Source organism: Microchirus variegatus (assembly GCF_963457635.1).
Source record: "Microchirus variegatus genome assembly, chromosome: 10".
Classification (NCBI taxonomy): Eukaryota; Metazoa; Chordata; class Actinopteri; order Pleuronectiformes; family Soleidae; genus Microchirus; species Microchirus variegatus.
Genome location: NC_139811.1, coordinates 11,429,378 through 11,455,324, shown reverse-complemented (window position 1 = coordinate 11,455,324; position 25,947 = coordinate 11,429,378). Strand labels below are relative to the sequence as shown.

The window sequence follows — 25,947 nt, the reverse complement described above, 5'->3', positions numbered from 1 at the left end:
TAGAGAGAGAGAATAAGCAGAGGAGATTATTTCAAACTAGGTAGAAATAGAAACAGAAAGCCACTATGTCATTTAAAGTGAAGGACCACACAGAGGTGCGTCTGGTGTTCCTGGGAGCAGCTGGAGTGGGTAAGACGGCCCTTATTCAGCGATTCCTCAAAGACACATTTGAACCCAAGCACCGGCGAACGGTGGAGGAGCTCCACAGGAAGGAGTATGAGGTGGGGGGCATGAAGGTCACCATCAACATCATGGACACCAGCGGCAGCTACTCCTTCCCAGCCATGCGTAAGCTCTCCATCCAGAACAGCGACGCCTTCGCCCTGGTGTACGCCGTGGACGACCCCCAGTCCCTAGAGGCGGTCAAGAGTCTGCGTGAGGAGATCCTGGAAGTCAAAGAGGACAAGTACACGCCCATCGTGGTCATAGGCAACAAGATCGACCGCCACAGCGAGCGGCAGGTGTCCAGCAAGGACGTGCTGTCCACAGTTGAGCTGGACTGGAACCACAGCTTTCTGGAGTCGTCGGCCAAAGAGAACGTCAACGTGCTGGAGGCTTTCAAGGAGCTGCTGATGCAGGCCAACCTGCCCAGCTGGCTCAATCCAACACTGTGCCGGAGGCGGGAAACCATCCCAAAGGAAAGCACCAAACGGCCGCCGATGAACAAGACCAACAGCTGCATCATCTCATAGTGATGTGGAGCAGGAACACACAAAGAGACTGAGACAGGGATGACAACAAGCTGTCCAAAAACAAGAGTCAAAGAATGGACAGGAGTCAGAAAAGCTGACTGGACACACGTGTTAAACCAATGTGTGAAGACTAAAGTAATACATGAGTCTGGTAAAGTTACAGCAGGAGGTGAAGAGATACTGCGCAGATGTCCCCCACAAAGACATGAAAGACTGTTTCAACATAAAAAAATAAAAAAATGACAGTGCACACTGTTAACCATGAATGTCAAAAATGATGCAGTAATAAATGTCGTGTTATGCATCATATAAGCGCCATTTTTTTTTGCTCAGATGTGTTTCATTTTGGGGGTGTTTTCATGTTACTGTTGCTTTTAAAAAGCACTATTACTGTACAGTCACTTTTTATTTATGCAAATGTGGGTTTGTGTCTTTATATGGTGGCGTTTTACGAAGAAGAAGAAGAACTTTACCCGGAAACGGTTGATGTTTTTGATAGCAACATTTAAAACATTATGCTGTGAAATGTGCCTGTGCAGCAGTGTTGAAATCTGCACATTTACTTTTTCTCACTGTTTTTGTTTGACTCGAGCATTTTTTATATTATTAATATTGGGAGTTTTCCTTTTGCCTGCAAGAATTTTAAGTGTTTAAGTGCTTTTTTTTATTCACCAATACACCACAGTGATGTTTGTATGACATATAAATGCTGATTTTATTATGAATAAAACCACTCTTGGTGTAACAACTTATTTGGACTTAAGTTTTTGTTCTTTATGGCAGTGATGAATAAAAATAATATGTTATTAGAGAAATATGAGGAAAATATGTCAGATTAAAAGACACAGTTTGCCCTGATATAAAAAAACAGAATGTATTACAATTACATTACATCATATGTGAGAATTGTGTTCAGCTGTTGTGTAATTTTTGTCATTATATATGAACCTTGCTGTCTAAAAGGTGAATAAATAAACAAATAAAATTAAGACTATTACTACTGCTACTACTACTACTACTACTATTATTGAGTTATGTCCCACTCTGACTTGTACTTGTCTCATTTTAAAAAATGCATCTTGAACCAGAAAGGTTGTATTTTAGAAAAAAGAGAGTACTACTTAAATAACTGAAGGATGAATAATTGAGTGAATAATTAAAAGTAAGGTGTAAGAAAAGGCTCTGCAACCTGCGGCTCTAGACCCACTTGTGGCCTTTCAGCTCCTCTGCAGTGGCTCCTTGTAGCTTTTGTGCGTCTAGTCCAATACGTCAAATACGATAATAAAAACCTCAATCTTAAATGAAGTAACGTGTACATGAAGACGTACACATTGTTGGGGTCCTGTCCATATTTTTGGATCCACATATTGATTTATGCCAAGCAGGTTTTCTCAAGCATGAACTATATGCAGTAATACATCCAAATATTTATTCTCCAGTCTGTAAGAGGCTGGGTATAAACAGCAATGAAATGTCGACACTTTTCTAATTGTAGTCCTTAGATAACATAAATGCAACAAATTATAGTTATTTTCATATAGATATAATATAATAGAGTGGAGTGGAGAGGGGACAAAATAAAGTCTCTTGCCGACTTATTTCCTCATGAGCTCTATGTTGTACTGCCCTCTGGTGGTCAGTACCAACATTGCAGTTAAATAAAATAAATACTCCATTCTAGGTAAGGAGGGTCTTATCAAACATAACTATAATATTATTATTTCAGCATACAAACAACCAAATAAGAAAAAATAAATGTTTTGGAATACATTTTTAAAAAAGCAGGTAGTATAACTACATAGTAAAAATTAACCAGATGTATTCTGGTTATATAAACCACTATGCATCCTCATTTTAGCACAAGCAGTGACGTGTGTCTGTTGAGTACAGACTCATGTGCAACAAACAAACCAAACAGGTGGAGCAAGAATGAAAAGAGCATAAGTGATGATAAGGGAGGGAAGGGGGGAAGACTGAAGAGAAATACTTCAGGGGAGTGATAAATATTTTATGTGAAGTGATAAAGTAGCAATTAAAAAATACTTCCTACTTGCCATATTGTACACGTGGTGACAACAAGCATTTACGCACATCGGTTCAATCTGTTTGTTCATGTTCTCTACACAGTCTGTGCATGTGCTCTTGGCAAAACTCCCAAAAAAGCCACAAAAGGCTAAGAGAGGGGAGGGGAGAAAGGTATGCTTCCTCTTTCCCAAAACATTCACAGACTAGGTGCATTGTTTCACCAGAATCAGACAAGGAACTGATTTGCGATTTATCGAATCTCTGGTTCCTCTTTGCGTCCCGTTTAAGCTCACAGCTGCGTCAAAAGCTCGTTCACACAGCGCACGGATGGAGACGCTGAGGCAGAAACACAGGTGCGACGGAACATTTTCATTCAGGACATATTGATACTGTTGTAGGTTGTTGCCTGTTTGTGTGTTTACATTTTGTATCCACAGATTATCTTGCATTAATCCAGTCTATTGAATATAAATGATTGTCTTTGCTCCTGAACTTGGTCAAAGCTCCTCAGAGCTGGATGGATATACCTGAGAAGTTTTGAACAAGTGCAGGATTTCTGACCGCCACTACGTCAAGTCGTCGACCGGCGTAAGACAAATAACTGGAGTACCATATACTCTACAGTGTTGTGCAAAAGTCTTAGATGTGTTGCCTTAGCAACGGTAGAGTGACCGTACAGTATACATATATGCAGTAAAACAGCCTGTGCAGGTTAAACTATCAGGATTTAGTTTACTCCACCCTTATATTTCAACAACAGCATGTCACCGACTCTCTTAGTCCTGGAGTGGAAAACCTAATTTGTGTACCTGGTAAATTGTAATATAGAAGACCAACTTTCAGTCACATCATTCTAATATAAAAGCTAATGATTACATAATTTGTCAGATATACAAACAACACAGCTGGTTGTGCCAAATGTGCACTTTCTTTTAAGAACTTTTTGTAGGGAAGGAATAAAATAGTATATCATTGTGCTAATCTACACAAGTATATTTTTTAAAAAACATTGTCCGTTATCAAATCCATGTGAAAAATCTTTAGTCTAATATAGACAAAACAGAAATACCACAAAGTATAAAGCTGAGATAATGCACATGGATGATGGTCTAAATCTAACCAAAAAAAACACATATATTTGTCTTTATACAGTGAAGACAATGCACAAGAGCATTGCGTTTATTTTCATAGACACTTGCAAACACTGTAGAGGCAGACAGAGGGGGGAGGAGGTTGTCTTTACATCCTTCACATTACAGATACGACAAGAGGAAGAGGACATACAAAGGAGTCAAATGGCTACTAATGACATATAAAACATGAGCAGGAATTTACCATTTTATGCAGACAAAGTCCAACTTTGTGCCTACAGATTGCCAGAGTGTGCAACTTTAGCTGTCAAATGCAAACCGACGAGCACTTCAGAAAGGATTCCCGTGTCTATAGCAAAAATTCAACTAATGGCAAAAAGCAAACGCGTACAGTACAGCTGTAAGGAAGGCAATCTCAACAAACAGTTTTTAATCCTTGACAAGAATGCAACAAAAATTAAATAAATATGCATTGGCTTGTAAATAGTGCTGTGCACTAGGTTAACGCATGATGCGTTTCTATGACGACTGACCGGAAAAAGATGCATGTGACGCCATATTACTTTAGAGACTCATTTAAACAATCCGGAGTCATGTAAACATTTTCTCGGTCAGACGTCATGGAAGCGTGTCGTGCGTGAACACCGTTAAAGCGTAAACGTGCCCAGCACTACTTGTAAAGCATATTTCCCTGAGCAAAAGGGTCAATCGGCAGAAACGCGCACTAAATTTACCCTTGAGCTTTCGCGCCGACATTTACTCAGAGGGCACAGAAAGGTGCTAATGTTTTAAAAAAAGTGCAGGTTCCTACATGGATCTTCAGTCGAAAGAATTCTAGCACATTAACGGGTCACTTCAGCCGAATACAAAACAAAAGAAAACAAAAACGTACTTATTAAATGTCAGTTAAATGTAGCCACCACTTTTATTTATCAATTATAATTGCAGTTTTTGCTTGAGATAAAATAAAAACAAACTCTGACCACAATTAGTCCAATTTACCTCAACTGCACTGTGGTACCAGCAGGAATCTATTATTAATGCAATATGAATGGACTCATTTTTATGCTAATAATGAAAATATTTGTTATGCCACATTAGGAATTTTACAGTATGTTACCAGAAAAACATATAAATATACAGTAGTTTGGGCACCAGTGACTCATCTTTGTAATCGGGAACGACACATCCCATTAAATGCATGTAATAATCACAGTGCTGCGTCGGCCCTGATCATGAGAGCCAGCAAGAGCATTTGTAAACTATTTTAAAGCGCAAAGTTCCGTTTCGTCAAGACAATTTGCCATTTAAATATTTGCAGGTGTAATTCAGTCGTTAAATTAAATATGAGGTACAGCAAACGATGACAAAATGTCTTTCGATCGGTTCAAGCTGCAAATAGAACAAAGGCTTCAAAATATGACATCAAAGCTCAAGCGTTATTCAGTCTGTCTGTGAAGAGCATAATTCAAAAAGGTTCAAGGTTGAATTTTGATGACATTTTGTGAAGATATATTTTTAACCTTGTGACATAGAGGAGTGTAATGACACTGTAGGAAACTGAGCAGCCTGGGTGTAGATGTGCACTCTCTGAGTGCTTTCTCTGGTTACTTGCCACTTTGTCTTTGTTTACACTGTAAGGACAAGATGCATTTCCCAACCCAAAAACAGGAATTACATTTTTCCACAGCCTTCGTGAGATCAATTATTACAATTCAATTTCTTGTAAGTGAGTAGAATACATATGAAATATGGCATTAGTATGTTGTTACAGGACTGCGAAGAAGTGCACCTGCCCTTATCAGACCCACCTCACCTCAGCCCTCATTTAGCGCTGGAGACGCTCTAGTCGTCCACAGTGATGTTGCGGAACAAGTAGGCCATGGACTCGCCGTTGTGGATGCGGCGGATTGCCTCGGCCAGAATCATGCTGACGTCCACCGTCTTGATTTTGGGACACTGGAGCTTCTGCACTTCATGGGGGACGGTGTTTGTCACCACCACCTGAAAACCCAGTGAACATGGATATTGTTATTATATTATTAAACAGTGTATAAAGACCCTTTCTCATCAAACTAATTCGATTAAAGGCTAAACTACCAACCACCGCACAATTTGGTCTTAATTTTTTTGGATATCCACATCTATCAACTGGTTTGGGCACGAACTTACAGCTTACAAATGGCACATTAAATGATTGTTATTTGTCCACACAAATACATAGACCTTGTGAAAATGTAGACGAGGTAAAATGTTGGCAGGGAGTCAGAATTTAGATGTTCATAATCCACTTTGAGCTCTGACAATGTGACTTTAGGGTATGTTTACATACATAACATTAAAGGAGATAACAGATCTTAATGTTGCAGCTGTACATGCCTAGCCCATTTGCTGTAAATCAGGGGTCACCAACGTGGTGCCCGTGGGCACCTGGTAGCCCGCAGGCAGCCAATACGGTGCCCGCGGGCTCACTTCACTTCACCTCACTTGCATGTATCCGTATGATCGCTCAGTAAAATATCTGATATTGTTTATAAAAACTGATAATCATTGGGGGTAAGCACTGGGATGAATGTGTATGCAGTTGAATGCATAATATTAATCATTTAAATGGTAAACAAAAAAAAAATGTTAATGTGGTAGCCCTCCATATTATTTTTTACCCTTAAGGTAGCTCTCATCTCAAAAAGGTTGGTGACCCCTGGTGTAAATCATCTGTCACAGATTATCTGTCTTTCACCCAAAGGTTTAACACATACCATTACCATGGACCGGCATCAGAAGGAGATCTAATGCGTCTTTGGCTTTCTTGCGTGTCTCTCCTTTTTTGATTTAACCCGTACATCCAGGAAGAGGTGATAACCCTGTTCGACTGTTAATTACATCTAATTGTCTCTGTAAAACCTCCTACACACAAAATGCTATTATTGTAGCAATAACACATTTCATCTTCTGCTGTGAAATGTAATGTCTTTTAAATAAAACATCCAAAACTGGTCATTTAACTTATGTATTATCTCAGTTGGAATGTATGTGTGATTAAATATGGGTGCAGTAAAGATGTCTTAATTGGATTCTTGTTTTCACTCAAAGGAGTAAATGAAAGTGATACGTTAAAGCAAACTTCAGCACTCCTCACCTCATCGATGGCAGATTCCTCTATGAGGCGTGGAGCGTCGGCAGAGAGTAAACCGTGTGTGGCCATGATATAAATCTTATAGGCCCCTCTTTCTTTCAGGATCTCTGCAGCGGCAACAAAATCTCCCACATCATCTACAATGTCATCCTGGGAAAAGACAGAAAAACATAGCGGTTACCAAGACTCAACAATTACACGGATGTCCTTCACTTCCTCTCCACCATCTGGTCTCTAACTAGTTGGCTTCTTACTTACCTGAGTATGAAATGAAATAGACAAACTCTTAACAGCCTTAATTTGATTATATTAAAGGAAGTTTATCCAATTCTATGTTTTCTTTTCAGAAACGAATGGGACAAAAAAAGGACGGCTGTTTTCCCAATTGATAATTATTAGTAGTTTGGAATCAACACTTAGTAAAAGAGAGGTATTATTATGGTAATATAATTTTGTTTCTGATGTTATTTCCACCTTGGTTAAAAAAAAAAGTGAATATTGTGGAAGTGAAGAGATAATATCACAGTAATAATATGTTATTTACAAATGAATATCAGGTTAACAGGATTGTTATGAGACGTACTCTTGCACATGAAAATGTGAGTGACAGAATGTTGATACAAACCATATTTTTCTCCAGCATGCACAAACCACATTTGCAGTTAAAAACGACCAAGCTATTACTTGCCGATTACTGCATTACCACACTAGTATACTATATTGTTTTTTTTTTTTTTTTTTTTTTTTTTTAATATTTTTTTGGGCATTTTTGCCTTTTAATGATAGCATAGTATAGAGTGACAGGAAACGGGAGGCAGAGAGATGGGGGGAATGACACACAGGAAAGACCGCTTGGTGCGGGATTCGAACCAGGGTCGCCTGCAGCGAGGACTCAGCCTCAGCATATGGGGCAGGTGCTCTACCAACTGAGCCACCACTGCCCCGAGTATACTATATTGTTACTGAAGTGTTATCATAGCGTTAACATCAGGTCAGTGCAACTATTCAATGGTTATTTTACAGCAAAACCTAAATTATACACATGCATAAAATGTATGAGTTGCATAAAATCTTAACATTTCAGAAGTAAGAAAGAGCGGCTATTGCTTAATTAAAAAAATAAAAAATAAATAATTTAAATGCCGTTTAAACTAATGAAAAATATAATGTATTGCACTCAATTTAAATCAATGAAAATTACATCAAAATAGAACTATCTAAAAGATCATATGTGCATCATGCTTCACTGATGCATTTGCAGCATCTTACCACAATGATGGCAATTCTCCCTCCCACGTCTCCGACTACAGTAATGGGAGGTTTCTCCTTGGCCATCATTACTGAAAAGTGAAGCACAAGTGGTTACCGGTGAGACCACATGATGAAGGCATGATATCATTTAAAAAAAAAAAAAGACTCGCTGTAGATTGGGTAAAATGGGTTTAGAAAATGTTTTTGTGATTTAGGCAAATCGACACCCACGAATCAGAAGGTTGTTATAGGATGATGTAACAGATTTTGTATAAATTCAGTTAAAGAGTAATACAAAGCAATGTTTGATTTACAATTTGAATCAGAAGCCAGCATCTTTCCCCCCATTCTACCCTACCTAACCCAGGAAGATTACAGTGAAATGCTTAACTTAATACAGCACATGCCATGCAAAAAAAAAATAAATCAAATGGCAGGGTTTTCTGCCCAGGATACCCAATCAGAAGGCAATGTCTCTAGACTGCATGGACACATACAACCTCAGTCAGGCCTGGGCTGCGGCAGGCGCATGGCAGCAGTCTGCGTATGAACTGAAAAGCACCAGACGGTCTCATTTCACACAGGACAACAGAGGGCTGACAAGTGCTGATGAGGATTCCTTCATACACACTTGCCAATGTTCTGGGGGGTGGGGGGGCAGTCCTGAAGTCGAACATCACTGCTGCCAACGACTAATTTTACATGCACACAATAATCAGACTGCATCTCACGTCGTTTACAGGAGATGCAGACGCAACAGCTCTAGTTTTTCCAACAATACTACAAAGAAAATATACAGTTAAATTTGTCTTATAAATGTTTTTGAAGCAGGCTACAAATAAATTATCTTCACCAGTAGGTATTTTGGTAGCTAATAACAAATATACAACTAAAAAAAAACTTGAAATGAACCATTATAATGAAACAACATGCTAATAACTGTCCCACCTTACGACAGTCTTCATAATCGTACAATAACAGCTGCATTTTGAGTATTGGTGTGCATGTAAACATGGTCATTCAGAGAGGATAAGGAAACAAACAACTGGTAAACAATCAGCCAGCGAAGCCGATTGTGAAGGGAAAAAGTGTGTCAAGAAGCAGAGAAAGGAGGAGCATGCCTTGCAGACCACTGTGCTGAAATGCTGAATACCATGAGTCGCACAGCATCAGAACACCTGGCAGTGTCACAATCAGACTTCTAAAACAGCAAAAGCCCATCGTTAGCACTGCACACACGTCTCAAAAAATGATTACATTGTCTGTACAACTTGCTGAGATACTGTAACGAGCTAGCAGAGAAATGTTTGGTCAGTTATCGGTAACACAAATTTAGGATGTATTCAATCGTTTCATTAATCCACATCCATGTCTCTTACAGAATCTAATGATGATGAATATCATTAGTAAATTTTAACAGGATGGCTTTGCATTCAAGACACTACTGCCATAAAAATAAAAGCCTAAAGCTGCACTTAATATTATAGTTGATAGAATAGCTAACTGTAATGTAGCTATCTGAACTATAGCTTTGATTTGTGCTGTGTGAAATCTATGTTTAAAATGTTTCTGCTTCCCTTCATTATATGTCAGGTTTCAGAAGCATGCTTCATTGTTACCAACACATGCATTGGTGACCAAAGGTTAATCAGGTATTTAGGAGCAGGTTCAACATGGATGCATTGTGTGTTGATTGGCAAGATGAGTCCAGATATACAAGTAAAACAAATTAAAATAACACAAAATAAATGTTTGGTTTGATTTTGTGGATTTCAAAATAAAAATCAGAATATCACATACAAAAGAGGGTTTTGGCCATCTTGTAGAACTGTCTGTCTGGAATCTCAGGAAGGTGCAGCAAATTTGAGTATTGCTTGGTTCAAATCGGACATGTCATGCAAATAGCACAGAGTAAGAAGCCCGTAGCGGCTGACCTGGCCTGGAGAAGTGCTGTTTAAGCAGTTTTCACAAACTCCCCCTTGAGAATCCAGATGTATTTTCACAAGATGCAACACAAACCCTTTGATTTACACATGCACGAACTGAGGAATCATTAGAGGAGGAATCAATTTGTAGTCAAATGTAAGTTAAGTTTATGGCCGTACTTGGGAGCTCTATGCCAGGGAACGGGGCTTGTTGTTTGCCTGCTATTACCAACAAATAAACACCACGTTAACACAAATGCACAAGTATTTGACATGACAAACACATGATGCTGAGACTTGGAAAATCCTCTCTTTAGTCCAGAACTTTAAAAGGAAGGTCACATCAACAGTGTGTTAAATCTTAAAACCCAAAAATTGAAGAAATTCTTGTTGCAAAAGGAGGATTTTTTAAGTCAAGAGTAAGAATAAACCACAAGTACGAATATAAATACTTTTTTAGCAAAAAATAAATAAATTGTAACATTGAAAGCAAATACTTTGTGGAGTCATTTGCCAATGACACAGTCATTTGATAGGTATTGACTCAACCATTTACTGTACATTGCCTGACCAATAATTAACATTGCAAATATGAGCAAAACTATACGCCAGAGTTACGTTAGTATTTCAAAACAACAACAAAAATTTGTTCTTAAATTGTTCTTAAAAATAACGGTGTTTGCTGAGAAACAGGCAGGGAATATGAGTCAATTATTATTATTATTAGGCACATCACTCTGTAAGTAAAGAGTTGCAGCTTGCTGTAGATGCAGCATGAGTCGAAGTAGTTTATCTGTGGGATTAAAACATGCAGTGACACAAATATCAATTATTAGATAATGGTTGATGGTATGAGAGAGAAACAGTAGATTCAGCTCTACACAGAATTGCACATACGAGAGGCAGTATTTATAGTGCCAATGCACTGAAGTATTGACATATTAAACATATTGACTTGCTTGCCAAATTCAACCAAGCTATGACATATAAAAAGGAATCTGTGTGTAAGGAAACAATAAATAAGCAAAATTCATAAAGCAGTGGACCTATAAATCTGTAAGAAAGAACCTGAAACACGAAACAGCATTCTGCAAAAATGAGGGTTCTTACAAGGCAGTTCCAATCCTGTGTGTCCTGTGGTGTTGCGCACACATGGTGGTGAGTGTCTTCCATCAGCCATGTCAGATTCGGAACACTGCGCCTCGCCGTGAATCACAGCAAGACCCAAACGCAGGCGCTCTGCGTAGGACTGAGCCCTTAAAGGAGAAAACCAGAACAGACATATTTACTGTACAACATACATATGTTAAATGACCAGTTTTGGATATTTTGTTTAAAATACATTCAATTTAATACATTTCACAACAGATGAAATGTGTTGGGGGTCTTTCCCCATCACTTACCTTTTAGCTGCTGCTGGGGACTTTGCTACAATAATGGCATTTCGGTAATCAGGAATCTGACAGGATGAAGGAAAACGTGTCAATGTTTGTGTGTAGGAGGCTTTACAGAGACATACATTTCGTGTAATTAACACAAGAACAGGTTTATCACCTCTTCCTGGATGTACTGAATCAAAAAAGGAGAGGCACGCAAGTTATCAACAGGAAAGCCAAAAAAGCCTTGGATCTCCTTCTGATGCAGGTCCATGGTAATGATGTGTGTTAAACCTTTAGGTAAAAGACAGATGAGTGGCAATTTTTTTATCTGTGGACAATACATACAGTTCCTTCAAGCTCAACACTAGTGTTTACCTGCTTTAGCTAGCATTGAAGCTAACAACTTGCACACGATTGAGCCTCTCTTTCTCATCTTGCACTGCTTGCTGTAGGGGAAGTAAGGGATGACCCCAATGATGTTCTTTGCACAAGACGTCTTGAGGGCATAGGCCATGACCAGCAGCTCCATGATGGCTGTGTTGACATCTCTGGACATAGTAAAAACACAGCAGAGGCTCATGTCAACGGCAGTTTGTGATAAAATATGGCATTGACTTTTTCCGATCCCTGTTGTGATGCAAAAGAGCATGATGATTTTCTGTATTCACCTTGGTATTGTCTGGATGATGAAGATAGTTTGTCCACGAACAGATTCTTTAACATCCACTCTCGTCTCTGTACAGGAGGAACAAATTAAGACACAATGACTTAATTTACAAAAAGATGCATATTAACGATCCTGTAACGGACTGGTGACCAGCCCAAGCTGTATCCCACCTTTCACCCTATGTCAGCTGGGATTGGTAAAAGTGTCCCAGTGACCCTCGTGTCATGAATAAAGCAGTAAAAGATGGAAGGATGGATGGATGGGATATTAACAACAATAACTCCTTATGCTCACTTTTAAGATCTCTTCAGATTAAATATTTTACTTAATCTGCTGAGTGTTTAATTTCCATTTAAATTTATTTTAGTGTAAATGTGTTCCTGTAACTGTTGGTAGAGGAAATGTGGAAATTGTGGATGAACAGGTAATAGTTACTTAACATGTCACAAGTTGGCTTGTTAAAGGAACAAATCTACAACCAAACATTGGAGGAAAACAAGCAGAACCTTTGCAGAGGTAACAAAACATTTCTATCATGCCATAACCTCCTCACCTCGGTTAGATTCCTGATAGACCACGGATTTCCCCAGCTCCACTCCCAGCCTCCTAAAAAACAAAACAATAAGAGCTATGACATAACAAGTCAAAGCAGCAGCAGCAGCAGCAGCAGCAGAGGGAGGATATGCTGTCATCTCTCCCTCATCAAACCCACAGGTTTCTCAGGAGTACACCTCAGTGGTCACATATAAACACCTTATTTCACTATACCACCTTGTACATTACAATCTGCTGTGAATCATAAACATATGATAAAGTTTCAAGTCAGCGATCCTTTAAAGGGGCTTTGCTAAGTGAAGTTGGATGGTATTTATTTACAAGTTTAAACGTCAGAGTGTTGTGTAAGAGGCTAAGTCATTAGCAGGCACAGTGGTGGTAGTATAGTACATGGACACGATGCTTACTCTGTTATCTTCTTGGCTAGTTCAGTGCAGGCTACGGACGAGTTTGCGGAGAAGACGCGATAACCACTTTTAGCGACATTCATCGTGGCTCTCCGGGTGTGACGGTCGCCGACAGTGTGTAAGCGATTCTCCGCGTGCGTGCGACGTTGTCGTTAGCTTACCAGCTAGGCACCTGTGCCACACTAGCCTGTCCGTGACTGCGAGGGAAGCTAAAATAATACAAAACGTGCCCCCGTGTGCGACACAAACTGAGCTACAACATAGCTACAAAGCAAACAAAATAAAAATCCTCTTATTCTCGTAAGTCAGCACACGTATCCAGCGGTTCGAGAGACACCTGTCACCCAGGTCGCACAGTTGTAGCCTAACAACTGTATACACATATTCAGAACTACGGTGTCCTCGTTGGGTCAACAACGCCTTCTCCGTTTTTGCGGACAAAATAGTCGGTCTCTGTGCTATTTTAGAGTTAGAAATACGACATGTGCAGAGTAGCCATTTTGAAAAGTCACAATAGGAAATTCACAATCGAAAAAACAGAAAGATGGGCTATGAATGCGGCTAATTGTCTGTATATTTCCTATTCTGATAAATAATTTCCGGCCGGCTGGACACCTGAGAAGTGCAATGCTGCCCCCTACAGGAAAAATAAATATGTTCAAAGTTCTTCGAAAACCTTTCCGTCTGTTTTCTTTACGTTCACAAAATAATACTCATGTCGTTGTCTTTGTGCGTGAGGCAACTTTCCTGCCTTTGATCTGCCCTCACAATAATGAGGGAGAAAATTACAGGAAATTGTATGTATTTCAAAAAAAGCAGAATTTAAAAATGTCCTGAACAAGCTGAATGTTTTAACGAATGAATTGTGGAGACCAGCTGAAAATGTAAAAGGAGATCGTGACAGCAAATAATAATAATAACAAATAAAATAAAATAAAATAAAATAATGGCTGTCCTTCCTCAGGGCAAATATAACATAAAGGCTGAATTTTAAGAGAAACTTTGGATATGCAGTTCTCGCTGAAGTTGAACTGTACAAATGCCCCAAGTATCAACTTTCACCCCACCACCTTAAATGTCCCTTAAATCAACACCATCTTTATTTGAATGTACTAGTTTAGAAAACCTAATGTTTGGGCCCTGCTCATCTTTGCCAGGATCACAGGTTAAATGACCATATTTGTAGCAGCCCTGCACATGTTGTAGAGTCATACACTATTTATAGCTAACTTTCTAAAATTAGTATTTGCAGCAGCACTTAAAAAGCAATACTACTCCAACTGTCCACTAGATGTCATAACTCATTAGCCCTGTAACTACTGAGTGGAGTGGAGTGTTGAGGGATGGAGATGTCATGAGATTTTGAGCGTTCAAGATGTGACAGTCTTCATCTGAGTGGCATTGGCAGTTTACTTCGATGGGTGTGAACTGTAGAAATAACCACAAGGTATTTTTTTTTTTTTAATTCCTGCAGAAACATGCAAAAAACAACAACATCCTGTTTGATCAACAATCATTAACCAACGCTCATTGATTGTCTGATACACAACAGTTCAGATCATTGGCAAAACTGCTATGAGAGGCCCAATACAGCACCACTGACTTCAATATCTTTATCTTGGTTTGTTGAAAAAGGCCTGACTTGAACTTAGTTATGACTTAATCCCTGGTTGCAACACTACTGTACTGATGTTTAGGGAAGTCATGCAGAAGCTTGGAAGGTATTGTTTTTGCTGAGATATCTGAGACATAGATGCAATAATATAAGATTCATTGGCAACCTCATCTCCAATGGTATATACTCGCACCAGTCTGTGTCAATATTTAACCTGCGCGATTGTGCCACCGGCACCTGCTGCACCTTGTACCTCCTCAGTATACGACAGTTGACTCTCACCGTCCTGATTCACCAATCCCCCCCATTTGCCCAGCCCACTTTGAAACTTGTGAGAGGAGGGTCTCGAGGTTTTCAGCTGTGAAAACACAAGTGAGACTTGATTAAACCAATGACAAGGCCTGCCACCTCAAAGGTGGGAAATGTCATGTTTATGTTTTGAAATCATGTTTTGGCATGTGGCGCCACCTACCGCCGTCTACCAATCATTGCAGTCAGTAGAGTCTCAGCTGCCGAGCAACCACGGGTTGCCAGTTACGTCAGAAAACGAAAATCCAAAAGACCTCGGTATTTTGAATTTGAATGTAGTAACCGTCGTTTTTGGCCACATTCATACATATGGCACCTTTAATATTCAGTCATAAAGTTGTTCGTTTTTTGGTGAGAAATTCAACATCTTTACAGGTTAATCTCCTGAAATCGAGGCCAATGGTGACTCTTTGGGTAAAGGACAGAGTGTGCTGTTTCATCTTATTTTTAACACCGTAATCCTGCGTCGCATCCATGCTCACACGCGGCACGTCGCACGTATATCTCACTTATGAAGGATTTGTTTTCCATCTCATCAATCTCTCATCAAATCCCACTTTCAAAAAGGTGAGGTGGGAAGAGGGAGAAAGAAAGAGAGAAAGAGAGAGAGAGGGTAACAGAGCGTGTACGAGAGAGTACAGAGGCTCCTCCTCAATTCCCTGTGTGTGTTGCTTGTGTTTTCTCAGCCTGTTCCTCACTGACACTCTCACTCAGCTGAGTGAGATCCAGTGGTGTGGAGCAGAGAGTCTCACACAGATTTCCTCGCTTTCTTCAGCAAGAAAGAAAAGGAAAAGGTAGAAATATTGGGTTTGTTTTTTTGGGGGTGGTGGACGACTATTTTCAGCCCTGTCTTTAGCACATGCTCAGCGATAACACAACTGTGTTCCCAGATGGAGAGGATGCAGGGAGAGGAGGATCTCCTGGAGCAACCGAGTCCCCTGACTGACAAGGAGAGGCTGATGATCCAGGATTCCTGGTCAAAAGTCTACGAGCACTGTGACGATGCTGGTGTGGCCATACTCGTCAGGTATTTCTTTCAGGTCTTTCTTTTGTGTGTCTCCTGGTTTATGTTTAAATGTGTCTGTCCAAGAAAGAGTATTCCATTGTTGCAGGAAATAATAAAGGTGGAGAGGTGAAAGGTGGAAAGTGCAATATTCCAGCAACTATTCTTATTCACGTGGTTGTGTATTTACTTAAAAGCAGCTTGTTGTTGCTTAATCTATGTTTTTTTTCCGCTGTGTGTTTTTCTTATCTCTGCAACTTTAATTAGTTCACTCCTGATAAGGTTACATTTACATGTTAATCCTCCTCAGTGTGCAGTGGGCCCAGTGACTCAAAAACTTACTTTCCAGGAACAAGCTGCAAGGATATTCATTTGAAATGACTGAGGATGTCAGAGGTCAGGTGGGGTTATCTTCCCTTTTAAAGTGCAGTCAGTGCTTAACCATTATGATCTTGTTGCCATTACGGGTGTCAAATATGACAGCGTTTACTTTACCTCACCCTCGTTTCTGTCATTCCATTCATCAAAGAGCAAAGGCCAAGAATTAAACGCCATAACACAAATACTTCCCTCGTGAAACATGATGTAAGCGCTGCCTCCGCTGCGCATGCTGTGTTTGGATGCCTGTGTAAAGACCCAGGCAACGTACAGCAGCATGACTCCACCGAGACATTTACATCACCCTTCTTTTCTGAGAAAGAAAAAAAAGGCACAGCAGAGTTTGTAGAATCACCACTAAGTGTCTGTAGTTTCTCACAAATGTTCTTCTTCAGTTTATTGTATCCAATTAGGACGAGCATGCTATCTTGCCACAGGATTTCCTGCAGTTGTTTTTTGAAGTCACAGATGTTGTCTCACTTCAGTGTTTACACTGAAATCCAAGCAAAGAAACTGCTGCCACTCAACCATCTGCAGGGATTTAGGAAACGGTCGAATGACAATGGCTTTTGACAGTCCTTACTGCATTCACAGCATGACAAAGCATTGCATTTATAATCCTTCATGAATACAAAGGTGATAAAAAAAAAAAAAAAAAACAGAGCATAGAAATGCAGAGTTGCTACCAAATGAAAGGATTTCGCTGCAGTAAGTAATATTTGGGCACAAAAATTAATTGAATTCAATTGCACACATACTTTATGTTTCCACATTCCTTCACAAAGGCCACGCAACCTTCAGGAATGTGTGGAATGAAGACCGATCGATAAGCTCGGCCATGAATCCTGTCACTCTGCTGAACTTTGGCACCGACTCGACAGAAATTCTGCTTCTGTCTTGACAACATAAGAAAGTGAGTGAGAATCGAGTGACAAAATAAAAAATACGAATGAGGCTATTTATATGCAACCCAAGGTCATGCAATTACAAGAGAGAAAGAGTAAACAGCTCTTTTCCTCATTAATTTTGCTTGCACTTGCTGAGCGACCTCGACCCGACACTGGAAGGGTGAGACACAACCTCACATCCTCACTCCCTTTACAGGCATTTACCTTGTCATGCAAGACAGATACAATGACTTTGGTTTTTTTTTTGTTGTTGTTGCAGAAATAGTGGGAGATTAGCATTAAATAGCCAGCAACCAGTTGCATTGACCCTCTTCACTGACAGTAGGGGGGTGCAGTGGGTTAGGGTCGTGTTACTTTGAGATCCCTCTGAGGGTCAAAGTTGAGAAAGAAAAAAAAAAAAGATCTTTCTGTTACTGTTCTCAAAATAGCCAAAGTGTTAGTCATGAAAGGCAAGAAGTGAAAATAGAACCTGCTATACGGCACGTTATCTGCCTTTGCACTATTCATAATTGCAGCCAAAGCCATAGCGTAAGAGGAAAGGTGAGCGTCGTAGCGTGACTCACCCTCTATAATTATTATTTCACCTTTAATCGGGCGTCACGACACGTGTGCATGTGCACAGGTTTGATTTCTGTGCCTGCACAGGAAGCACAGGACAAGACGATTCCTGAGCCCTTGGGTTCAAACGCGGCGACCGTATACAGTAATAGAGTAAAACACACGTATGCAAATTCAGAGGACAGATTTATGACACATGATTGATGATACAAGCTTAACACAAAGATGGCACACAGTGTTGTCTCCTAAACATTACGTTTCCGCACAAGCAAAGCGGCATCATCGATCAACAAGTCTCTTGTAATATTTCGCAGAGGCGTGTCAAGTTGGTAGTTGTCGAACCACTTTGGCCACCACCTCCACAGTCAATTCCTCCCCTATACGTCGTAAGAATGTTGCATCAAATGCATTACAACAAACAAAACAAACACCGTGGAGAAAACACTCCTCATAAAATGCAATTACACGTCATTATTCGTGACAAAGAAAAACATGTTATTATCATTATTATTTATTATTATAGGCTTGGACCAATTCGTACATAAAAACACAGTTAAACAACCTATCATTTGCTTTATCAGATCCGAAGCTGATACAGTTATGAAACAGAATTCCTCACAGTCCGCGCGACCTTTCGGAGAAACATCTGTTGGACGTTTCATGTGATGGTGCGAGATTTACAGTTTTTCTTCAAAGTGAAAACGGCGCACATAACTATATCTATAGGAAGACGCAATGCGGATGCTTAACATGGTTGTCGTTGATCAATTCCTCAGCCAGACATAACTTCTACGTCTATAAGAGACAGTTCTCTTATGTAGTCAGTCTACATTGTGACTTTTCAGCAGGATGTGTACTTTCTAAATTCTCTTCACAAATATGCAAAACGCTCACCACACAGATCTTGAGATAGTAGTTCAAAGCAAAACATTTAAAGGGAAATGCAGGACGGCTATGTCAGCGCTGGTGTTTACTCTTGGTATCTGAAATAACAGGATTGCTTTGAGGGATGGAGCTGGTGAAAGGATGAAGGGCAACAAGATCAATGGAACCTCGCAGCAGCTGCTCATTCTCATCCTTGTCTTTTGACTGCAACTCTCCTCCTCCAACAGGCTGTTTGTAAACTTCCCCTCATCCAAGCAGTTCTTCAGCCAGTTCAAGCACATCGAGGAGGCCGAGGAGCTGGAGCGGAGCGCCCAGCTGAGGAAGCACGCTCCCAGAGTCATGAACGCTATCAACACGCTGGTGGAAAACCTGGATAACTCCGATAAGGTGGCCTCAGTGCTGGAGCAGGTGGGCAAGGCCCACGCTCTCCGACACAAGGTGGAGCCTGTGTACTTCAAGGTAAACTATGTGAAGAAATAAGACAAACACATGCCTGTGCACTGGCTCTGAAGGAAGGAAGGAATGTCTGTGATTTTACAAACAAAGTTTAAGTTGTGTTTAAAGGTCCAGTGTGAAGGAATTGGTAAGAATGGGTGAAATCGTATGGCGCCAGGAAAGATTGTGCAACAAGAAATGCATAGACGTCACCTGCAACCAGGCATATAGACACAAGTCTATGACCATTTTTTTTATATAAAGTCTATGATGTAAACACTCTTTCACAACTACCTCTCCCAACTCTCTCATCTACTCTGCCATTTCCTTTCCTCTCAGTTGAGATTATCCAGAGCATTCAACATCATTAAGCTCCCAAACGTCAAACGCATGTCCATGCTGCAGAAACATGACAGCTCAACAACGCAGCCTCCTTAAAACAAGACCCTTATCTAAAGCACGTATAAAAGACTAATTTTGAAGCTATGCACAGTTGTGCACTTAAACAGACACACTAAGGTGTAGAATATTACATTTCTGCTAATGCATCCTCTTAAATGTTACAGACTGGAACATTAATACTAGAAAGAAGACTTCAAAACTTACATGTATCAGATTCTGTGGTGGAATGAAAAAAGAGTTGAAGCACCACAACTGGGAGAGGCAACATCTGTCAAACAAACACAATTGTTGCCAGTCATAAAAATCAGTTCTTTTTTAAATTTTATTGTTGTTATTATAATCATAACAGCCAACAGCTGAGATAAGCGTTTAATTGGTCGATGAGCGGGAACACAGTATTGTGGCGCCGCTCCACAATCACCACAGTGCAGAATCTGAGCTCCAGATGACGTCATCAGCACAAGATGGCAGCGTCTATATCAGGGGTGTCAAACTCATTTTCACTGAGGGCCACATCAGCATAATGGTTACCCTCAAAGGGCCAGATGTAAACGTCATACAGAATAAATGTAACTAAATATAATGTTAAATAGAGGTAACTACGCCGTAACATATTGATAAATAATGTTCTGTATATATTACTTATTCAAGTTACAAATATGATGCATTATAGATAGTCACTTTGCGGCTGACGCAATCGCCATGCATTGTGGGCAATGTAGTTCATGGTCAACGCACGCCTTACAGCAGCATAGACCTATATTAACACAGATTTTTAAGAGCAAATAACCACTCGCGGGCCACATAAAATGACGTGGCGGGCCACATCTGGCCCCCGGGCCATAAGTTTGACATATGTGTCTATATCCACAACACCGAGAGGTGCAGTCATGTCGTTAAACTTGATAGTGGTGCAGACTGGAGCGAGGTATCAAGTCTTCTCAGTTAAATATTGGCAGGAAATTAAATAAGCATATTTGCACACTAGCTGCTTTTTTGGCCGGAACTTCAAAGTGTCCTCGTGAATTACTGAAGCTTTTTTTTTTTTTTTGCGTCTCATCCAGATCCTGAATGGCGTGATACTGGAAGTCTTGGCAGAAGTGTTTCCAGAGGTTGTGACAGCAGAGGTGGGCGCTGCGTGGACCAAACTCTTGGCGACAGTCTACAGTGGTATCAAAACGGTCTATGAGGAGGTGGGCTGGCCTAAACTGTCAACTTCAACCGGGTGAACTGGACCATTGGACCAAAATGGTTCCATTGGACCACACTGAGAGACTGTGAGAATTGTTTTTTATTTGGCCAGAGCCGAATAAAAAAGAAGCGCAATCAATTCGCTGTATGTGGGAATACAGTTTGATGTCATCTAAGATAACAGCGGGATATGGAGCATATACAGTACACTTAACGTTTATAAGCAAAGGACCAAACTGTTCAATGGAGGGCGAAAGAACGAGAAACTCAAACATAAACCCAACAGTGGACAAGAGGTCACATTTGACTTGGATGTGCCTTCTCGTGAGTGTGTATAGAAACTGCCATGTACCGTAAAATAATATTCTTTCTACATATATTGTGTTGATTTTCTGATGCTGTCTTTGGAGTAAGTATCCACCCGTGTCCACCTTATGAGATATTAATACGTCTGAGACATTTTTACATGTTTCCTTTTTATCTGTACTCAAAGATCTGTACTGAAAACAATATTTTGAAATAAAAGAGCAAAAAAATAACTGTCGTTTTGTCTCTTGCTTGGTATATCTCGCTCTTATTCTCTGCTTGAGTCCCTATTTATACCCTTAGCTATCCTACTATATGCTCTCTTTTTATAATATATTGTCAGAACACTCTACTTTGCCTGCGGGGATGTCATTATAGTGCCTATTATATTAAGAAGGAGTTGTGCGATTACTACAACCACAATTGCTCAGCATTTCTCAGAGTAATTGGTGTTATTGCGACACTGTAAAGGGTCATTTGTTTGGTATAACTGTCAGCCCATGCTGTGAAGCAGCCACAAATACCACTTAAAGCCAGTTTTAGCAAGCCCTCTCGCAAAGTCTTCACATTTTCTCCACACAAAAAAAAGAAGACAACATCCAGATTTACTTGCAGTTCTGCATCGATTTGCTTTCAAGAAAAAAAAAAAAAACACACACACACAGCAGGCTTTGTTTATCTCCTAGTCCTGCCAGTGAGCTCCAGCCCCCCCTCCTTGATCCTCGTTAATCCTCCCAGCTAATCTCCTCAATCAGAGGTGGGAGCCAAGGGGAAGGACAAGAATAGTCAGATTATTTTACCACAATCTACCATTCAAGCATGTCAATGGGAGGAATAGTGTCAGTGCACTGACCCACCAGGAGCACCAAGGCCGGCAGGATATCCCTGGTGTTGGACCATGTGTACCACTATGATGGTCCTGACCAGCATCGCACTCATCCTGCGGCAGATGTTCTCCAACAAAGTCCAACCGTGAGTATTTTTTTGTCATTTTAAAGTTGCATTAACAACAAGAGCTTATAAATCTGCACACACACATGTAAATATATATATATTTGAAATCACTCCGTTGATTAGTTGAAGGTCGGCCTTGAGCAGCGGTTTGTGGAGTGAGTGGTTTGCTACATGACAACGGAGTATTCCAGCTTTTTTAATGGAGAGATGAAGCAAGGGGCAAACATCGAGGCTCTTCACTTGTCTGCTAATTGACTCAAAGTGCAATTTTCTCAGCTCTTCCACGGTCCATTCCAGTCACACAGCAATGACAAACAGTACCGTATGGAGCACCACGGAAGCGTGGCAACAGCGAGCTCACGCAATTATTAGCTGTCTAGTTTTTTCTTTACTAAACTGTTTAAAGCGAGTTGAGTTTTAATCGATCATGACCAGGATTGTGTTAATAAAATGCTGTGTGTTGTCTGTCACAGTCAGACAGAGACGACTGAGAGAGCCGTGCCAAATATGAACTGCAGAGGAGTGGCCGAAATCCCAAAACAGCAACAGTGAGCATGACTCGGTAAGAACACTCTAACAAGTCATGTTGGGTCAGGTAAAAAAGACAAAAAACAGCCCTGAGGGGGTTACGCAAGAGCTTTTATCTGGGCTCCTTAGGGCAAATAAGGACAAAATGACTTGACTTGACCTGTAAAATGTTTTTCCTTCTGCCAACTGCAGACAGAGGTGTTCAAATTCTAATTAGGCTAATTCACTCTAATTTTCTTGTCAGTCAAAAAATCATTATAGACTATTTTAGTCAGTGCTGAAGATTAAGTGTTGAAAAAGAAATTGTTGGGTTCATGATGCTGCTGTGTTTGTTTAATTCAACCAAATTTCATCCGATTTTTGTTTTCGTTTACAGATCTTTTACTCAGAAAACTTGACAGTCACACAGTAAAGAGCAGTGTAGGGCTTTTATTTTCTTTGAAGGAAGTGACTTTGGCGTCGACTTTTGGTCAGTTTGATCTATTTTTTTTCAATCCCAGCGTCCACTGTTGTTTTGGAAATGAGACATATATCTCAGATCCACTGTGTGGTTATCAAATAACACATTTATCTCTGGAAATAAGTTAAAAAAAACTGCAATTTTTTGGGGTTCTTCAAGAATTTAACAACAAAAATAATTTAAATTGTAAATGGTCTGTATTTATGTAGTGCTTTCCCTGTCTTGATGACCACTCAAAGCTGCACGTTCACTCACACGATGGTGGATTGCTTTTATCAATCCGATTCACGTGTGAATATGTGCTCTAGCGGCACACGTTCAGCTTTAATTTGAGGGTATTTACATCCAAATCAGGTTAACAGTGTAGGAATTACAACACTTTCTATATGTGCCTACACTCCTAGAAATAAGGGTTCCAAAAGTGTTCCTCTACACGGGCTGAGGTTCTACCTGGAACCATGTATTTTTCAAGGGTTCTTGGTAACACTGGTGGTTCCAGTAAGAACCATTTTGATCCAGAGAACCCGTTGGAACTCCTTTCCTGAATAAGGGGTTCTTGGTACCACTAAGGGTTCTCCTATGAGAACAAGCGGACGAACCTTCTATGGTTCTACTTGGCACCTTTATTTCGAAGAGTGTACCACTTTTTAGTGGAGCAAAAGTAATGGGACAATTGACTGAAAATCTCTTTCATGGACAGGTGCGGGTTATTCCTTTGTTAAGTCATCTTCAATTAAGCAGGTAAACGTTCTGGAGTTGATTTCAGGAGTGACATTGGCATTTGGAATATGTTGCTGTTTCCAAGGAGCTGTCACTGTCAGTGAAACAAGCTATCATTAGGCTCAAAAATCAAAACAATCCTATCAGAGAAATTGCAAAAACATTAGGTGTGGCCAAATCAACTGTTTGGAACATTCTTAAAAAGAAAGAATGCACTGGTGAGCTCAGCAACACCAAAGGACCTGGAAGAACACAGAAAACCACTGTGGGGGACGACAGAAGAATTCTTTCCCTTGTGAAGAAAAACCCTTTCACAACAGTTGGCCAGATCAAAAAACACTCTCCAGGAGGTAGATGTATGTGTTTCAAAGTCAACAACCAAAAGAAGACTCATGATCTGAAGTGTTTTAAGCAATATTATCTGCTCATATTCAGCCAAATGCTTCAGAACTCATTGGACGGCGCTTCACAGTGCAGATGGTCAATGACCCAAAGCATGCTGCAGAAGTAACCAGACCTGATTCTGATTGAGCATGAATTTCACTTGCTGAAGACCAAACTGAAGGGAAAATGCCACAAGAACAAGCAGGAACTGAAGACCGTTGCAGTAGAGGCCTGACAGAGCATCACCAGGGATGAAACCCAGCGTCTGGTGATGTCTATGTGCCTTCCAGACTTCAAAGGTTTTGCAACCAAGTATTAAACAATGAAAGTCTGATTTATGATTGTTTAGTTTGTCCCATTACTTTTGATACCCCAAAAGAGAGGCACACATAGAAAGTGTTGTAAGACCCTGTAAATACCCTCAAATTAAAGCTGAAAGTGTGCAGTTAAAGCACATCTTGTTCGTTTCATTTCAAATCCATTGTAGTGGTGTATAGAGCCAAAATGAAGGAATAATCCTTCATTCATTATTCTGAATATTCATTGATGTGAACATTAATACAAGTATCAATGAATGAATGAGATGGATGAACATTATTGTATTACAAATACAGCAGAAAAAAAAAATCCATCTCAAATGTGTTGTTATCTGCCTCCAACATCTCAGCTTACCTGAAAGTAAATTAAATACTTCTTCTAAATTAAGACTTTTACTGGATCCTGAACTGCTGTCAGGTGTTTTGCATCAAACCTGTTTTTGAGAAAACATCTCAAAACAACAACATTTCTATTGAATTATCTGCCTTTGTTGATACAAGTTCAAGTTTTCCAGTTCAGAGAAAAGGGAATTAAAAACATTATTGTATGAACAGATCAAATTCTTTAAATGGATATTTCACACATATTATACCTTTCACACCTATTCACAACATTATTGCAACATTATAAGTGTCTCGCCTGGGGACACATCAGCATGGACACTAAATGCAGCTGAAAATAATGACCTTAAACCTTTCACTTTAAACACAACTTGCTCTACCACCATCAGTCAATCTATCCGGCTTTGTACTTTCTTTAAATTTGCGACAAATGCATGCAGTGTTTCCACGTGAAAACACTCCCATGATAATTATCAGTAAATGACAGGCTTCTAATATTACACAAATGCTTGCTATGACATCGAAGCATCAAAAATCTGGCAACATTTCACTTTCTCAGACTATTTAAATTTATAAATAATCATATAAGTGTGTTTACAGTAACTTGTCATTTTATCAACAATTAAAAAAGGTGTTCTTTGACTATATTCTTTACCTTGAACCGTGCACATTCTTTGCCAACAACTCGTTTTACAGCCCTTCAGTGGATATTTGGGTCAATGCATAATTCTTCCCACCTGTCTCTACAGTGATAAAGCATGCATAATTGAATTGCACTACACTGTAAAAACTGCACATAAGCATTTCAAACAGATTTACAGTTGTGTGTAAATGTGACTTTGAGACATTTTCTGGCATAAAAAAAAATTGCCTGGTCCTAATGAGGTAGAATCTAATTTTTGAGCTTAGACATTAACTGGCTATGGTAAAAGTTTAAGTATAGCAAACCTGTGTGTGTACCTGGTATTCCTTATATTGTGGGGACCTAAATCTGCTCCACTGAAGATGTGTTTTAAAGTTAGGCTGATGTTAGGGTTAGGTTAAGGTTTAGGCCAGTAGTAATTATGACTAAGGAAATGAATGTAAGTCAATGCAATGTCCTCTGAAGTCATGGAAACCTGTGT

General features: G+C 39.9%; 3 protein-coding genes across 3 annotated transcripts; 2 read left to right on the top strand and 1 right to left on the bottom strand.

The window, feature by feature from the left end:
- Positions 1-65: 65 nt before the first annotated feature.
- Positions 66-692, top strand: LOC310932967 (ras-related protein Rap-2a-like; the record flags this gene model as incomplete). The annotated part of the gene is made up of 1 exon (XM_083896383.1): positions 66-692. The coding sequence occupies one exon, from the start codon at positions 66-68 to the stop codon at positions 690-692; it is 627 nt and encodes a 208-aa protein (XP_083752509.1).
- A 3,240-nt stretch (positions 693-3,932) lies between these two features.
- Positions 3,933-13,485, bottom strand: LOC310932673 (phosphoribosyl pyrophosphate synthase-associated protein 1). The gene is made up of 10 exons (XM_083896001.1): positions 13,129-13,485; positions 12,720-12,772; positions 12,168-12,234; positions 11,875-12,047; positions 11,675-11,790; positions 11,524-11,579; positions 11,231-11,376; positions 8,214-8,284; positions 6,948-7,094; positions 3,933-5,812 (listed from the first exon to the last, which is right to left on the bottom strand). Exons 1-10 carry the CDS (start codon positions 13,209-13,211, stop codon positions 5,654-5,656), a joined length of 1,071 nt encoding a protein of 356 aa, XP_083752127.1. The 5' UTR covers positions 13,212-13,485; the 3' UTR covers positions 3,933-5,653.
- A 2,457-nt stretch (positions 13,486-15,942) lies between these two features.
- LOC310933496 (cytoglobin-1-like) lies at positions 15,943-20,850 on the top strand (the record flags this gene model as incomplete). The annotated part of the gene is made up of 3 exons (XM_083897001.1): positions 15,943-16,079; positions 19,012-19,243; positions 20,686-20,850. 3 exons carry the CDS (start codon positions 15,943-15,945, stop codon positions 20,848-20,850), a joined length of 534 nt encoding a protein of 177 aa, XP_083753127.1.
- Between the last annotated feature and the right edge of the window lie 5,097 nt (positions 20,851-25,947).

Excerpts from the sequence above, each read along its gene's own strand:
- LOC310932673 (XM_083896001.1), bottom strand. The coding sequence starts at position 13,211 with ATGAATGTCGCTAAAAGTGGTTATCGCGTCTTCTCCGCAAACTCGTCC. Across the intron at positions 12,773-13,128 it reads CTAGCCAAGAAGATAACAGA|GAGGCTGGGAGTGGAGCTGG; the intron begins GTAAGCATCGTG and ends TTTGTTTTTTAG. Across the intron at positions 11,377-11,523 it reads TCCCCAGCAGCAGCTAAAAG|GGCTCAGTCCTACGCAGAGC; the intron begins GTAAGTGATGGG and ends TTCTCCTTTAAG.